The sequence below is a fragment of the Sturnus vulgaris genome, chromosome 6 (assembly GCF_052056855.1).
Source record: "Sturnus vulgaris isolate bStuVul1 chromosome 6, bStuVul1.hap1, whole genome shotgun sequence".
NCBI classification, from domain to species: Eukaryota; Metazoa; Chordata; class Aves; order Passeriformes; family Sturnidae; genus Sturnus; species Sturnus vulgaris.
Window position 1 is genome coordinate 26,816,586 of NC_142248.1, and position 18,304 is coordinate 26,834,889.

At 38.0% G+C, this 18,304-nt stretch overlaps 1 protein-coding gene across 2 annotated transcripts in view; it reads left to right on the forward strand.

Moving 5' to 3' along the window:
* The window catches only part of CIPC (CLOCK interacting pacemaker), a 59,069-nt gene extending 49,882 nt beyond the window's left edge, over nucleotides 1-9,187 (forward strand). For both annotated transcript variants that reach the window (XM_088167404.1, XM_014869794.2), the window contains exons 2-4: nucleotides 635-806; nucleotides 1,704-1,873; nucleotides 5,384-9,187. In XM_088167404.1, coding sequence (XP_088023530.1) covers nucleotides 743-806; nucleotides 1,704-1,873; nucleotides 5,384-6,262 — 1,113 coding nt within the window. In that variant the 5' untranslated portion in view covers nucleotides 635-742 and the 3' untranslated portion in view covers nucleotides 6,263-9,187. The remainder of the gene's footprint in view (nucleotides 1-634; nucleotides 807-1,703; nucleotides 1,874-5,383) is intronic.
* Nucleotides 9,188-18,304: the final 9,117 nt, after the last annotated feature.

The window sequence follows — 18,304 nt, forward strand, 5'->3', positions numbered from 1 at the left end:
TTGTGACAAGTATGTAGTGTGGGAGGCCATAATGTTAGTACATTTTTCTGATTTTCATAGCTTTTAGTTTCAGCCTTTCAATGTTTTCATTCTGGATGTGGGCATTTCTAAGTCTCTGTCTCCCCTAGGAGTATGTTGCAGTATGTACTGCTCTTTTAGCGGTATAGATTTCTTTAGCCTGCACTGTGATCACTCATCCTTTTTTCTTATGACTTACTCTTGAGAATGAAATAAACTGTGTTAGCAAAACCACAGCTTTGCAGGTTCAGCTGCATTTGTACTAAGAGCTTCACCCAGCACAACTGTCTTGTTTTGCAATTCAGCCCTTGGGACAGCAAAGCTTGCATAAGCTAAATAATGCCCTGAGTAATTTTAATTCTTGAAATTAATGTTTTTTACGAAAAGCCTTTAATTTTTTAGTTTGTTTTACCCTTTTGAGGTGGAAAGACATGTCCAATACATTAGCTTTTGATCTAAATTTCATTCTTTCAGTATTTTAACGTATTTCTTAAAGTCTGCAGTTAGCTCACTTACAGTATTAAAGGAGATAGCAACTATCCTCCATTGTTGTCTTATACTGATGAAACTTTCTTTAGATTCAGATAAAGTGCTTTTTGTTCTTAACTCTTTATAGTTCCTCAATGGAAAAGATGTTAAAAACTGCCCACGGCACTATGGAAGCACTCAGACAAAATAGTCATCTGCTGACACCCCTGAGGAATTGTTGGGCAAAGTGACAGAAATGAAGAACTTCAACCATCGCTTCAGTATGGCAGCTGAATCTGACAAAGACTCCGGATATTCAGGTTTAGAAAAACACTGTGTTACCTTTTTTGTGCTACTGTGCTGAGGCTGTGCTTTAATTGGTGACATTTAACAAATCTGAGTAACCCCTTCCAGTCTGTGTCTTGAAGGGCCTTTCTGTTCAAGATAGGTTTTATCTGCAATTGCCCTACCACCAAATTGTTTTGAAGTGGAACATTACCAAGTTATAAAGTTCATCCGTTAATTTGAATGGCATGGGAATTTAGAATTAATGGAAGAATCTTAGACTTTAGAGTCTAAAGTGGAGATGTCAAAATTACTTTTGGTTCTTTGCAGTGATGAATAAATTGTTGGATTATGCTGCCCAGTGTCTCTTATGATCTGGTCATACTGTTAGTAGAGCCTGATAACCCAGAGAATAATGGCTGTAACATCAGCAAAATAATAGATGTGTTGTGCCATTTTAGTACTCAACAAAACTGTGCAAAAATGACCTTTAAATGAGAAAAAAAGCAATTCTATGAGAGATACTTGCTTTACTGAGTTTTAGATAGGGAATTTCAAGACACAAAATGCCTGCATTGCTAACTATGGATGTGCAATGCTGGAGCCTGTAGTGCTTTCCTGTATCAGCTTTTAAGTAAAGCAACCTTTGCAATACTATGCAGTCCCTTGGAGATAAATCCAAAAAGCCAAAAAGTAATAGATTTTTGGGGGAGAAAATGTCTGGATAAGAGCTGACCTGAAATAAATACAAAGCCTTTTATTAGAGACTGTCTGACAGCTCTCATAGCAGCTTTAATTTTGTTGATATTACAGAACTAAACTTTACTGTTCTTTGTGACTTGTTGAAGGAGGCAGAATATTAGAACTGAAAGGCAGTAGTAAGCAGTAAGTAGTAAGTGGAACAACTAACAGCTGAATTCTGCATCTGGCAGATGGAAGTTCCGAGTGTCCAAGTGCTATGGAGCAGACGGACTCCGAGGATGTGCTGAATGCGCTCTGTTGGAATGCAGAGGATGGACCTTGGCAATGCCCGAGGACCACAAGCAGCTCCTTTCCTGCGCTATCTCCTATGGTTGTTATGAAAAATGTGTTGGTTAAGCAGGTAGGGAAGAAATAATATCTTGAAAAATATTGCATGTTCTTAATTTTTTAAAAAAACATTTTTCTTTTCAAAAAAGATTTTCCAGTGTTGTTGCAGTCCAGAAAATAACTGGTAGTTTAAGAAGTTCTAATGTGATTCTCTGTTCTTTTGAGAGGCAGCTGGAATCACTAAGATGGAATGTGAAATAGAGAAACTCTGCTCCATCTCCATCTACCAAACCTCTTTGTCTCAAAGGAATCCCCCCAAAATGCATATTCGAGATCGTTGTGTGAATCGCACCAAAGATTAAACAGAAAAGAGTGATTTGCTTTTGAAAGCTGCTGTTGTCTTTTTCATTCAATAAAGATGGTGAAGCAGGATGATAGGTTTGTTTCCTCGGTTCTAGAAGTGCTTTATATGTAATGGGAAACACTAATCCAGGGTGTTCCAAATGAAAAAGTTAAATCCTTATCTGAAGTTAGCAGTAGTACTTCTGCTTTAATAGTTGTTTCACTTAATTGCATGTGATGGCTCACGTTGCAACTATTACATTCCCTATTTATGTTCCCCAGTACTTTCGTAATGTATAGTTCCTCCAGCACATCTGTAAAACCCCCTGTGTAACATCAACATTTTAACAGAAGGTATGAGAAGTCCAAACTACTGTCATATTATTAGACCTCCCGCTCTGTAGTCACTTATTTTTGGAGCAGTGAAAGTTCTTCAATTTTTTTTTACTAGAATACTTCTGAGAATACAGTGGGGAGGGGGGAAAAAAGAATATAGATCTTGATTCTTTTTCTACTGAACCTGTTACAACAACAAGCAAGACATAATACTCACTGTTAGTATTTAGCAGATTACGCAGTTGTGAGGGAGGTGGTTATGTTCTCTTGAGCATCATGCTTTATCATGACAAGGAACAATTTCATTTTATAGTCACATTCCTAAATGTGTGGACAAAATACTGTGTAAACAAGTGCTGAAGTTTTTATATGTAAAGTCAGGAACAGGCAAGCTTCATCAAGGGCTTTAGCCTTTGACCCAGAGCTCAAAAATTAAGACATTACCTGTACTGATTTCATTGTTGAACTCCACACTGTGTTGGAAATAAGAAGAAGGAGCAACTAATAATAAGTAGCTTATATATAGAGAGGAAAAAAAAATCTAACCACACATGTGTGTATATATATGTATATATATATAGATGTATAAACCCCTGGTAGTATAGCAAAAAAGGAAATTTGGCAAGGAGGAGTTGGAGATGGATAAAATGATCACATTTGGTTCTGTTGAGCAGTGCGTCATAATATCTACTTACGTATGATTAAAGACAATAATGTCAAATTGAAAAACATTTATTACAATAAAGGAAAGCAACAAGTCTAGGTCAAAATAATAATGAAATGTCTTTCTGCCATTTTTCATTATGCCTAGTTAGCTCAAATGGTTGTCTTTTTAAAATGGTCTTTTCAACACAACGCTCGGTTAGGCTTGCTGGACCAAAAAAAGCAGCATCCAGTTACTGCAGTTTATTTCTTTCAGTTTCAGTCGGCATCATCTTTCTGTCTTGGAACCACTGTGATCCTCTACAGTGGTGGTTACCTGCTGGCCCAATTTCAGAGTGTACACAGCTAAGATTAATGCTGCTAAAGAAAAAAATCAAGTGACGATTAATGCTCTAGAGCATAGTGCTGATTGTGGTAAGGTTTCTGTAAGTCTTGTAAAAATCTTATTATAATAAGTAGGAAGGCTTTTTAGGCAAGTGACACTGATGAATCAGGAAGTTTGCTTTCATAGCTTTCATTAAAAAATGCAACAAAACACACAACAATTTGCAGAGTTAGTAAAATAAAAATGGCCTTCTCTACCGAAAATGAGATTTTGAGTAGGAGAACAAGAGCAGAGTGCTATGTGAGAAGGAAAAGAAGAAAGAGATAGGAAGAAACCCAAGAGCAAGATAAACACACCACAGCTCTTTTGACCTCAATAATTATTGGGCTCTGCCGTGCTAGGTGCTATTCAGCAGTGCTGTAAATGACAACTTCTGGCTCCAAACCCTTTCTCCTTAAGGCTACATATTCTGTCCTTTGTATGTATAGTTACAGTATTTATATGCTTCCTCACTCCTTACATCTCCAGATACTTTTCTTTTGAATGTTCTTTCTTCTGTGTTAAGGTAGTAATATTTATTTTTGCAGGTAGCTGTTCTGTACCCCTATTCCATAAGCATCTTGCCCACTGAACCAAAGAAACATTGTGTCAGAGTAGGTAATTGAATCTTATCTCCAAGTCTCAGTGTCCTAATCAGTGGGTAATACCTGCTTTTGGTAAGTTCCAAGTCCTTTACTGGGGGAATGGACTTTAGCAAAGCATGTTAGCGTTTGCCAGTTTAGAACTTACGAGGCTGGTGGAAAGGATATGGATTTCAGATTACTTAATATAGTACTAAAAATAATAAGATGTATTTGTGGTAGCTAAAAACTGTGCCTTCAGCAGGCCTGTCAATTGTGTTCCAAGTTGTAAGGAATTGAAATTAACAGTACATTAGTATAATTGTAGCGGTAATGGCTTCAATATATTAAGAAGTGAGATTTTGCTTTAGAAAGAAATAGTGTCTTTTACTAGACCATTTGGTGTCTTTGGAGAAAAGCAATCATATTCTTGGCCAGAAGATCTCGTGAAGATCTGTAGTAAGGTGTTGGAGGAAAAAGAGGTAATGTCTTGTAAAAACTGATGTTTTCCCTTATATTCCAGAGTATGGCTTGTGGGAGGGAATAAAGCCTTGGGCATTGTTCTTGAAATAAAATGCTTTTAAGGTTTATCCGTGCACACTGTTTCACCAGAGGTACAAAGTTAAACTCCTCTGGGCTTACTGCAGGCTTTTCTCCTTGCATTGATTGATATTAGGCCTCTTTTTTTTTCTGCTTCATAGTTTTAAATTTGCTGAAACTGTGTATTATACTTCAAATTACAAGACTTCCTGAGCAGCTGTTGTGTATTTTAAATAACCAATTCAAAATCCTGCTATAAGAATAGATTTGAGAAGATTTGAGTTGCTGTCTTTCAACAAAGAGGGAGCCTGAATTGTTCCTAAAATGTCTGTGCAGTCTTTCGTTGACTCTTAAGGTATTTGATAACAGAAAGCTTAATTATTTTTCAGCTTTCCTGTGCACTTCAGTTTGACCTCAGGTCTGGGTCAAACTTTTTAATGAACGTTTTGCAATATAAGCTTGCACTGTAATCCTCACTTAGGAAAGCATATATAAGTTCAGATTGAATTGTTTTTAAATATATTTGCTGTTGCATAGTAAAAGGATTATGGATTACAGCTTTATTTTCAGTTATGCTCTATTGTCAGAGAAAGAGAAGGATGAGCTTGGTAGAAAACACTTCATAACATGTTAATTGGACAGTTTATATCAAATGTGGAAAAATGGCACAGTCTACCTGTTTCATTTTAGTTTGTTTTTATTGTCTTCTACAATACTTTTTTAAGACTTGTGGTTTTTCCCTGTTTGTGCTTCTCAGGGGAGTTCATCACAGCTCCAGTCTTGGACTGTGCAGCCATCCTTTGAAGTGATTCCAGCTCAGCCACAGCTAGTGTTTCTTCGTCCATCAATCCCACCTCCCATTAATCCTCACCCTGATGGGAAAAAGAGAAATGACTCCACTAATTATCTGCCCATCCTGAATTCTTTTCCCAAAATAGCACCACAGCCCTGCAAAAGAGATCACTCCTTTGACCTAGAAGAATGTCAGGAAGCCACTTGCCATAAACGACTCTGCACAGAAGCACCCAAGATGGAGACTTCTCCTGTACTAATGAGCACAGGCTTGCCTACTAGTCCTTTTTCCCATGTACCAGTTAGTTTTAAGACCCCTCAGGACTCTAACCAGCAAAGTTCTTCAGCTCTGGTGACGAGTGGAAAACTGTCAGCTCTTCCTGGTTTTCATTGCGTTTCCAGTGACTCCCAGAAGGTGCCAGGTTTGACTCCCCTTTTGCCTTTTGGAACTCTGCAGGCAGCAAAGTGCACCCTTCATGAGAGCGAGAGTGCATCACAGACTACAATGCCTTCTGCAGCGTGGAGCCCTCCATTGATACCAGAAGAGATTTGCACTACCCCTGAGCTGCTCTTGCAACAGCAAAGCAAGTGCAGACGCTTTCAGAATACACTTGTTGTGCTACGCAGGTCGGGATTGCTGGAGATCACTTTAAAAACCAAGGAGCTCATTCATCAGAACCAGGTGACACAGGCTGAGCTGGACCAGCTGAAGCACCAAACACAGCTTTTCATAGAAGCAATAAAGAACAATGCTCCACAGTCATGGGCAGAGCTAGAAGCATCTCTAACAGGATCCAATAAGGCTGAAAGCAACCTTGAAGACCCCACTTATCCCAACATGTAGTAAAAATGTGCTTAGCTGTTGATCAAGTTATTTCTGTGCCTCCTTTTTCCTGTCTCAAACTTCTACTTGAGCATTTTTTGAGTCCAGAATTTGCAGTTGTATTGCCATTAACAATTTGTCTTTAGAGCCAGCTGTAGGACTGGAATAGCATGGTGGGTTCTAGACAGAATGAGTACTTAGTACTGCAGTGTGACCTTGAACTTCATGCTTACTTTGTGTAATTCCTTGGACTGAAGAAGTTTATATGCACTCTGCTGGCATGTTCCCATTCTTGAAGTGAAGACAGTCATTTGCAGTATTCTGAAGCATCTTCTTATTCCCATCTTCAGATAGTTGTTTCTGAGAGTGCAGCAGCAGAACAGGCCCCACTGTTGGGCCATCATGACTTCCAAATAGGTGAAGGGAGTTGGTGTGAGGTGAAATAAGTCCTTTTCCCATCCCCTTCTTTCTTTATTTAGAGAAAATCAGTTGAATGTAGTGAGGATGGGAGATGTGTCAGCTTGGATAAACTTGCTGAAAATTTTATCTGTAAGTTTGAACTTCAAAAAACAAACTCCAAAACATTTTTTCCTTCATATAGATTGATAGCATTCCTAGGCTGCTTGCCTTGAGATACTGCTAACACCACAATGTGCATAAGATACTGACCTTGCTAGCAGAGAGCCACAGTAGTCATGTTACAAAAGCTATTTTAGAGACATTTATTTCGTTGCAGTTACCTAGACACTTAACTACATCACTCCCTGCAATCTGAAGGGATTTTTTTCCAGAGGTAGCTTGTGTAGAAAATTGAAAACTGCTTTGTCTAAGAACATTAAGGAATATGAATGTGATATGTTCCTTTCTGTGTGACAATGTTTTCAAAAACTCATGCTATCTAGGTAACTAGGTATTTTGATGCTTTGATTCCTTCTATCATCTGTTTCAGATTGTTAAAAAAAAGAAACTTGAGAGTAGAGTAGATATCTTGCTAATTTGTGACTAGACCTTTACATTTTCTGATTCCTCTAGGAATCAGTATTGTGGAAGACTGTAGAGAATACTTTTATAGTCCTTCCTGAAATAGGTGAATTACAGAAATTGGAAGGGACTTCTGTCTTGTAAGGGATTTCATCCATTTAAACTGATGAAAAGAAATGCTTTACATGTTTTAAGAAGTTGAGGCATTTGACTCCTATTTGTATAACCACGGGCCTTTGGAGAAATGTTGTGGCGGGGGTTGCTCTAGTGGAGCTGTAGCAAACTAGTAGCCATGGGACCTTTCATGGGATCCTGTCTACCTGCTGAAGACTGGTGCAGTATGTGGGAATTGTTTAAAAGCGTTTGTAGACTCTGTTCTGGCATTTATTTTTTTTAATATACCTGACATAGTTGTGATACTACCGTGTCTCATAACTCGCAGCCTGGCGATATCAGAACTCGGCCAGCAAACCCAGAAGGCAGCACAGTACAATATAATAATGTAGGACACAATATAGAGACAATCTATCAGTTGTGATATCTGCACCAGATGATATTTGGCAGAATAGATGTGATGATACCTTAGTCCATTTATGAAAGAAGATCTTGTTTTCATTTGAACTTCTTACAAGGAGAGAAGGCAGTTCCATTGATAGAATACATGTAATAGGCCTAGAGGTGTGAGGTATGAGAAAGTGCATAGGATATTTTTTCTACTTTTCCTAAAGTTCTTACTCTACCTATTAAATAGAGAGGAGAATTTGAAATTCGGACTATGTATTTTTAGGAGGTGATTGCCCTAGAAAACAAGATGATGGGCTCGAGTACCTAGAGATGAAAGGGAGGCAGAAAAAATTAAATCCAATTGTAGCTGTTTGAGACAAGGAAAAATGAGTCTACCAGTGACCTCCATTCTATTTCCACTGCTCTAATAGAGTATAAAGGAATGAAAAACTTGCTTTGCAGGGCAGTACCCTCTGACTGAGGGAGACTTAGCTGGTGGAAATCTCTTGTAGCCCTTAGAGTACTGTACTTTTTCCCTGACAGTATGGAGGATGGGCTGAAGTCGGTGTGCTTACAGCTAATGGGCCTTTCAGCAGGTGTAATTTGTATAAATAGATGTTCAGTAAATCTGTGAATAAAGTCCAGCAGCTGGTTAGAAATCTCCTACTGGGCATCAGTCCAGACTTAAATAGTATTTACTGAGCTAGAAAAATCCACTCTGGAACTCATACTTAAACCTGGGGCTCCTTAGGAAGCATATCCCTAGATAATGGGAAACCTTAACTCAACATCTATTAAAAAAAAGGATGTTGAAGGTCTCTGGTGATGAATATGTCATCAGGCACCATTCTGTTCAGTTTTCTTGGCTGCCTTTATTCCTGGGAACCCTGATAAAGCTTTAAAACAGTAAGGGCTTTCCTTTCTTGGCTGCAATGTAATAAAATAGGTTAGCTTGGAAATGCATTCAGAAAATTAGTTGACTACATCAGGACCAGGATAAATCCACATTCTGGGTAGGATCTGAAAGTGCTCCAGTAGATTTGAAGAGAAATGTTAGCCTCTGAATGGAAGCTGTAAGCTATGAGCTCACAGGGTTTTTTAATCTTTGCAGCAGCAAGACTTGGTATTAAGAAGTCAGCTGAAGACAGTTGTCTTGATCTAATCAGTCAGATGGCCTTCTGCAGCTTCAGCTGTTGCTGACAACTTACAAGTAGCTTGATGGGTCAGACAGACTGTTTTTTGTATTAAGTTTTAATAAATGTTGGTATTTTGATTACTTTTACTATGTCTTTTTGAAATTCTACTGTTCCAGTTGGAATGTAAATATTTTCTGTACTTTCAAAGTCCATTGCTAGCTCCGAATACAGTAGCCTAACACCTCTGTTATACATGACCTTTTTGCTAAAACTTTACAGAAATTGACTGTGAAATATTAATGAAATAAAGTATATACTTGAAAAATTTGTGGATTATTTAGCGCTGTTGAACTGTAAAGTCCCTAGTTCCAAAGCATGCTTTAAATACAGCTCCACAGCAGCATGTTGCCCATGTGGGAAAGTGCAAATACAAAAGTGATACTATGATGTATCTCTCTGAAGAGAGTCATGTGAGCTTTAACAGTATCTATGAATTAAAGGGTCTCTGGGAGGAGCATGCATAGAAATGGGCTTTACAGAACTCTAAAAATACATTGTCGTGGGTGACCGCTGCCATAGATCTGTCATGAACAACCTGGAAGGATTTTTCCATTTCTGAGCTGTTGTCTCCATGATGACTGTACATTATGCTCACCGTCTGTGCAGGGTGAACTCCTACGCTGTGTCTTAATCCTGTCAGCTGGGTATGCAGGAGTTTGAAATTGTGAAGTAAGAATCTTGGCTACTTGAAGAATTACTGGAGTAAAAAATGTTGCACCCTTTTCTAGGAAAAAATTATCCAACTAAATCTGTGTATTAGCTTTTCACCAAAACATTTCTTCAAAATATGGCTGTCTTTACGTGGTGTTTCTTTTGTTCAAACATGACTCTTGCAGGGAGAACTAGGCAGTCATGCCCAAAACGTCCAGCAGCCTGGTGGCATGAGATCTTGTCCTAAGATACAGGAGATTCTGGTCAAAGCTCTTACATGGCACCAGACAAGACAATTTGAATCTCATTGTGTTATATCCATAGAGCAGTGCCATCAATTGGAATAATTTTATTTCCTGAGACTAGAACCTCAGTGTTTGCAAATTTTATATTCACAAAAGTATGGATACAATTCAAGCAGGAAGTTCTCAGGTTTCTGTCTCTTGTGAATACCTTTTCCTTTACATGGTTAAATTTATCTGCAGCATGTTAGGCCTCTTCACCTTTATTTCACGGAGGCCAAAAAGCTGAATTTCTTCTTTCAGGTACATTGCATCTGCCTTGTTTTTCTTTCTTGTCATAAAAACGGTCTGAAAGGAACAGTACCCCTGCAGGCTTGAGCTGAGCAATCTCCTGGCATGCAAAATTTCTGGCATCCGCTAGATTGAACATAACATGTTGTTACTGCTTTCATTTTCATAATTTCTAGTACAAAACTGTAGAGTCCCTCCCTACCTACACAATTTTACATTATTGCTGCACCTAGGTGATGCTTCTTTCAGGTGGTGGTGTAATGCAGCCAAACAGTCCCTGCTGTATTGCACGTCCAAAATGCTCATGCCCACTTCTCCTCCCTTTTTAAATCTACCTCCTTTGAGGTATTTTCATGAGAAAAATTTAACAGTTCCAGTGTAATCTGATTCAGAAGGCGGAGGGAAACACCATGTGTTCAGTCTACTCTCTTGCTGAGCAGTTTCCAAGACTTCCTCAAATTCTTGTCTGAACTAAAGCTGTTCTTAGAAGAAGCATCCTGCATTGATTTGAAAGCTCCTAGAATTAAGAATCCACACAAATTGTTTAAAGTGTAATTACTTACTATTAAACACATGCCTCTTGCATTGAGCTGAATTTGCCATCTTTCCATATCCAGCTGTCATATCTTTTGTCTTTTGTCTGCTAAACTGAAGTACATGGTGTGATGATGCTGTTTTCACTGTAGGCAGTTACAAACTGAACAAGTTACTCTTCAGCTTTCTTTTTTAAAATAAGTAAATAGACTCAAGTCTTCTGGATCCTCTATGGAACTCTTCGTTGGATCCTTTACAATAATTTAAATGCACTTTTAATTGGAATGCTAATAGCAAAACAGGACTACTAAAAGAATTGTACAGTATGAAGTCTCCCTACTGCTACTCTACCTCATTTTTGTAACAGTCTTGGTTGTGACATCAAATTTGAAGTATAAATAATCCCTGCGTCTGTTGCTTCTGTGATTGGTGTACCCCTGGTCCTGTATGTTTCCACATTCCTTTGAATGCAGTTTGCAGCCAGAAAATAAAGCAAGCTGGTTTTAGGAAGTAGCCAGTTGTATTCATTATTTTTCTCTGCATCTCTCCTTTGAAACTTTTTCATCTTTAGATGAGATTTGAAAGGTAGTTTTATCTTGTATTCTAATTATTGAATATAATATTAAATAATGTTACAGTAAAGAACCAATTTTTAAAATAAGAATATTGCTTAATGCAAATGATAATGTTATGCATATCCAAACATGCTTGAAAGCCAGAATAGGATAGTCTATATCAAAGTGAAAATGGTTTTCACTGTTGAACATCCTATCAGTAACCATGCTTGCAGAACACTTGTACATTAATACTTTTTTAGAACATTCTGAAAGGGGATTGCTGAGATTAATTGTACGATAAATGGCCAGAAAGTATTCCAAAACATTTGATTGCAAGCTGATCTTTATTGTGCAAGGATGAAAGTCTGAGCTTGATGGTAATCATCTAAATAGTGAAACGCCTCCAGATGCATAATGGGAGCTGCAGCCAACCCAAACTGGGACAGAGCAGAGCAAGAAACTGTACTGAGGTCTATTGCTGTAGTGCTCCTGGTCCTGTGCAGTAGCAGCATTTGGGTAGAGAATGTTGAGACTGTAGTTAAGAGAGATGTTGTCATTGAGAGTGAAATGTGTGGGTACATAGATAAACCAATGGCCCTGACTGTGTTCTAGCAGTTCAGAAATAAGCTGGGTGGTCTGAACACGCACCTCGTGGCCAAAGCCTCTATTTCTTTGAAAGACTGGGATGCAAAGATCAACTTGCCTACACATTAAAATTGTTACCCCATTTGATTAAAACGCTGGTATTAGGAGAAGCAGAATGATTCACTGCCTCTGCCTGATCCTGGAGCCACAGAACTTAAGGGAAGGATAATTGCAGCTTCTAAGGCTTGCTTTTTTTTCAAGTTTCACTGCTTCTCCAGCATCTAAACACCTATCAGCCCGAGACACTGTAGCCATGTGGTGTAAAATGTGTATCAGTGAGCTTTGTTGGGTGAGTGGAAGAAGATGGATATCTTCCATTCCAAGAGGCAAGTGATTCCTTGATACCACTTTTCCTGTTTCCACAGTATAACATCTGTTTATCTGCAGATTAGCACCTCAGAGGAGTGCCACATTCTTGCTTCATCTCGCTGCGCTGGCGGACAGCTCAGTAACAACCAAGTGCTCAGTAGCCACGCAGACATTCACTATTTCATAAAATGTAATTACAATAACAATAACAAGCCACTGCCTGCCTCTCCTATTAGTATGGGGAAGGGAGGAAAACACTCCATTGTCCTCCACATCTTAGATTATCTTTAGGTATGCTTTTGTAATTTATCACACCCTGTTCTGATGCAAGATCAGTCCTTAACACATTATTTTTCAGTAAACGGGCTACTGCATCCATTTTAGGCCCCTTTCAAAATATAATATGATTGAAAATAAGTCTCAGTTTGCCTGAGACTGTTTTCTGTTTTGGATGAAAACAAGTAGCAGCACTCAGTTCTTCTTGGATCTTCATACATTACCATGGCACCCAAGCTCCGGGTGAGAACTTCTCCAACCTAAGCACACATAGCAGCAGGAAATTGATACTGGCAATTGTGTTCACACTTCATGTCCTACAAGTGCCATGAGCACTGACTGACTACATATGCTTTTGAACTTCTTCCTTATTTTCAGATTTGCCCTGGTCTCTTTCTTATAAACTCAAAAAAGATCTTGATGAAAATGTGATATTTGCAATGTATAGCATCAGCTCTCAGTCTTACTTTAGACATTATGTTAATGTTCAGTATTTCCTTGGCATGAGAAAGTATTTGTTTTAAATCACACACTGTTGTCAATGCACTGTAATTTTCCATTGCTTTTCTACAGTCTAAATTGTCACATCAGATAGAAGATAAAATAAGAGAACTTTAAGTGAGGGTTGCCATATGGCTGACACCTAAAATCCCGGCAATTTGACATGAAGAAAGTGGAAAAAGATGAAGTAAATTTCACAAAATTAATGCCGTAAGTAGGTGGCAGCTGTTAGTAAAGGAGAAAGAACAAAGGAAAGGAAAAGGATATGAACACCAGTGTTACCAAAGATTTTTCTCACAGATAGGTGAAAATAGATTTCAATGTAACTGTCCTCACAGTAGATCAGTTTTCCAGGTTTCTTTTTAAAAATCTATTTTTAAGCACAAAGATTTTTTCCCCATTTCATTTAGATATGTAAGCTGAAATGTGTCTTGGTGGTGAAGAGGAACTAACTTGCTGCTTTCATTGAGTGCTCCTTCCTCTCTTCCAGCCAAAAAATATGCTGTAGGCTTCAATTTGTTGCTTTAATCCCACAAATCACACCCACCTCAAAAGCACTTGGCACTGGCATTGGTACTGCTGCATGAAATAATTCAAACAATAACATATGGCTGGAATTGCGATGGCCCCGGGCTCAGTTTCTTGTTTCCCCTTGCAGAAGGCACTTATATCTTTTCAGCTGTAAAATGAGAAAAGCAAAACTTATTCCCTATTATCAAGTGCTTCAAGCTTCTTGTATAAGAATTGGAACAACAAATCATGGCTGTGGGCTATCATGGTTCTTGTGCTAGATTTTCTAAAGGCTGAGCATTTGTGTGGTTATACTAACCTACATTTTGTTTCATGTGAATAGATTAAACTGCATACTCACTGGGTTAATTTCCCTAATGTAATTCCACAATTGAGTATAGAGACTATTTTCTTTCATTTTGGAAAACTGAAAGGAAAAAAATATAGCTGACTAAAATCTCTACTTCTGTGCCTTTCCAGGGAAGCTTTTATAAATCTCTCAAGGTTGATAAGTCTAGAGGAATGGCTAGAGTGCTAGCTAGCTGTGTTGCAGACACAAAAAAAAGCCTTTTGTGTAAACAGACATCTTTTGTGCCCCTCCATCATGTATTAATTTATGCCCACGCATGTAATTTTCCTTCCCAGCATGTAAACCTCTTCATATAACTGTAATAATGCAACATATGAAATTGAGGTCGAAAGCCTGGAGACTTATCAGATGTCACATTATTCTATCTAAAAAGATACAATATTTGAAATCAGGAAAATGCCCTCAATGCAGTCCTGGAAGTTATTGAGTACTGCAGTCTAACCAGCATATCTGGAAAACACATGAGTTAAATGAAGGGTGTGAGTAGCAGCTGGATTTATGGGATTATGTCTATGATAGAAACTAAGAGTATGCTCAGTCTTTTCTCCTGGACTGAGATAAGTTCTCTGCTACCTGTAGGACTGAATGTTTTCATTATTGTCTTCCTCTATGAAGCTTCTCTCCTGCTAGTTTTCATGTGCTTACATAGTTTACACAATTTTGTTGGAGAGATGCTGGGATTTGTCAGAGCCTAAGGTAAAAAGGATCAGGACTTCTAAGTACTGACTTTAGAGACAGTGTAAATTTTAAAAATAATCTCAGATGGCTTCTAATCTATAGTAGTGCCTTAATGAGTCGAATTTTTGTATGCCTTGAAGAATCTGTTGGGGCACAGTCTTGCCATTTGTGCACTTATACAACCCAGATGATTGAGCCTTCCTCCCAAAATTCACATTCGTTAAAAGACTCGACATTTGGATAGTTAACTGCAAAATCATTACTTTTTCTGATGTAGTGCTGGAGACTTCTGACCATCAGAGTAAAGCTTCTTATGCCTCAGGGACTTCATGTGTGGAGTGAAAATCTGTACAGCCTCTTAACACTTCAACTTAAATATGAACTTTAATTTTAGGCATTTGCTGGAAATCTAAGTTATGAATTGGATACATTTCCACTGGGGTTTCAGTAAGTAAATTTTATCAAAGAAGTATAAAAGGTCATTCTACTTGATTCATAAATAATAATAGCTGAGCTAATGAAATGTCTCCTTTCTCATCTTTGGTATTTCCCACATACTCTAAAGGTCTCCCAATTCTTCCGTGTAAATCTTTTCTATGTCACCTGCTGGGTTTTATCACAAATGTTTCCATGTATTATTTGGAAGGAGGGAGAAAAGGAGCAAGAGTAAAGAAGAAAAAGGAAGACTGTCTTAAAATTATGTCAGAATTCATAATGATCTTAAATCTTTTATGACATCTCCGTTTGCATGTGTTTATATAGATGCTCTATTTGAGGGTCTTGACATCACCAGTTCTTAGGTGGCACATTTTTCCAAACCATCTGAAAGTTGTGTTATAGGAAGTTAACACACCCTGTTCATTTCAAGATTAGCAAAAAGTCAAATAGAAATATGTTTTCTTCAGTTTGCACAGACACAGAGTGGTCATTCTAACAGCTCCTACAATTGTAAAAACAGGTAGAAACATAAGCAGCTTAAGGGTATCTTTTAGTCCTATTGAAATTCTGAGAAATAACTGTAACTCATAATTGAACAAAAACTACTTTAGGAATATAACATTGTGATATTCTTGGCCTTCTTTCAATCATTGCTGAAGCATTTACAAACAGAAGCAACGTGGGAATCAAGCTGTACTACCATGCTTATGAAGAGAAGACCAAAACACTTATTTCAACACATATCACCTATATATAACTTTATTTACACAACTATTTCTGTTTTGTGTTACTTTTATTGAATAAATTAGCATAGATACTAATAAATATTTTGAACCCAGATGAGATGGCAAGAAGTGAAACACAGAAAAGGATAGTTCCTCTTGGATTATACTTTAACAACTGTCGAGGTAAAAAGTGGAAGCTTCCCTGGTTTATTTTTCCAGCAGCAGCTGGCACTTCCCTATTCATTGTTGTTTACCGTCTCCATTCTGTAGCACCCTAGATTTGAAGATTTCAACTTCTCCAACCTAAGTTTATTCCAAAGGCTGACAGAGGAAAAACTGCTGTTTGGAAATATTTCCTGAAATGTTAATGTGTAATTTTCTTTTCTTAAACTGAACACTGTTTCTAGTTGATGCTTGTTTGTCCAACATGAATTATTTTTCCCACCCTGCAAAATACATAGGTGGTTGCCACTTTTTCCTTACATGTACTTTAGTTGTAGTTTCCTGAGCTAAATAAATACAACCGTTTTCAAAATCTTACAAATACATTTCTTAGCTTCTTAATAATTTATGTCTTTTCTTTGTACTCCAATTGGTTGACTAATAAAGGCAAAGCTGAACATAATATTCCATTTCTTTCTGCATTACAGAAATATGGAAAAAGTTTATTGTACATTTTTGCTTCAAGTCCATATGCAGTCTAAAATGATGCCATCTTATTCTGAAGGTTCATCTCAGTTTGTCCATCATGCTATAATTTGCAGGCTGGGTTGGCATGATCCTTCACTTATTTCATCCTTTCACAGAAGATGCTAATAGATGATTGGATGATGCTGAACAAGTTCATGAGGAGTAGTTCACAGACAAAGTCAAAAAGAGATAGTCAAAGGGAGAAATGTGGTGTTGGCCTGCAGTTTGATGTAGCTGGATCTGAGAAGAAAATTCTGTCTTACAGGAAAGATCCTTGCTGTACTAATGCCGTGTTAACAGCCTGGATAATAACTTTTTTTCTGAGCTGATGGCACCTCTTGCAGTAGGCATTGGCTCTGCCCAGGCTGGCTGTGCCTCCAGCTGCATTGATTATACAGTCAAATTTCTGACATGCTTGCCTATGCTGAAGCAATGGAATGATCTGAGGTGATGGTGGGCTGAATCCATACACCTGGAAAACACTCCAGTTCTGGTAGACAGAAACTGGGTCTTAGTGTTTGGTTTGAAATGTCACTTTTTCTCCTGGCACAAAATTATTATGTTTCTGGGAGCTTTGTCTCCAGAGCTATAAAACAGATTTTAAGTCTCCATGAACAGTACAGCTGATACCTAGGTAAAATTTTGTTGCCACATTTTGCTTTCTTAGGCTTCTTTCAGTAGCTTCATATTCACAAATTCACTTATTTCTTTAGATGTTTAGTGACAATGGGAGCATAAAGGAAGTCAGCAAGAGCTGTCAGTAAATTGCAGTCTAGTGCATACTACTTCTAGTGCATACTACTGATAGATCCGTCCAACAGATTTATTTTACACCTGTACAGTGGCTTGAAGAGAAAAATGAAAAAAATCTTTATCTTGACAATAATAATCCCAGTCAAGTTTTCTGTAGTGTAATAAACTATTTGGTCAGTCAAGGTTTTCTTGATTTTTCTTGGACAAATTCATCCCGCAGATTGTTTCATGTGCTCCCTGAAGAAGAAAATCATAGTATCAATGGCTGCTGTTGGGATGACCTATATTGCTCTTCAGTATTGAGTAAACCACTCAATATAGCACTGGATGTTTTAGGTGAAAATCTAGTGACAGATTTAAATATCAAACTCAGTGGACATTGATAAAGAACTGATACTTGAAGTTGTCAGTAGGGGGACAGGCTCTCCAAGTCTCGAAGGACTCAAAACATTGAGCTTAGCATTGAGTTCTTGGGAATTCTTAATTTGTGAATCACTTTCTCTTTGAGGTAATGCTATGTTGAAGTTTTTTCTCAAAGCAGCTTTCATAGCATCTGGACTTAGTGGGACTGTGTGACTTTGGTAGTTCATGTTTAGACCTACAAAGATTGCTTCTGTTGTACTGGTCTACAGTTTCCTCCTGGGAATTATGAACCATTAGGTGTACCAGCTGATCTGTCTCTTTTTTCCCTATCACTAACCATAAAGCTCATCTCTGGTCTCAAGCAATTCTGGATGATAACATAATTCCTTGATAACAGCCTCTGTGACAAGACTGCATTCAGCAGTTCCTTTTAACTCCTGGAGACTCTTGTGTGGGTCCACTGTGTTAACTCCATTGCCCAGTGAATATATAAGATTATTAAGGATATTGTGTTGACAAACCAATCTATTGTATTTTCAGCAGTCTGATGATACACAGGTTCAGGTCTTCATCTCTTCTTGTCCAACACAAGCAGCTAAAAGACTGAGCTAATTAAAATCTTCCAGTTATGCACAATAGTTTTGAAATGACAGGTGGTAAAGACAGACAGAGCAAAAGAGCTGAAATATAGGCCAGAGGCTGTGCATTCCCCTAAGCTGGTGGATATACAGTAAAATCAGTAGCAGACAAATTAAACGTTGGCACACAGAGCTTGCTATTTCTCCCACCTTGCCTCTTGTGAAATAAACTGATCAACATGCTCCATTTGATTTTAATTGATAGCAACTC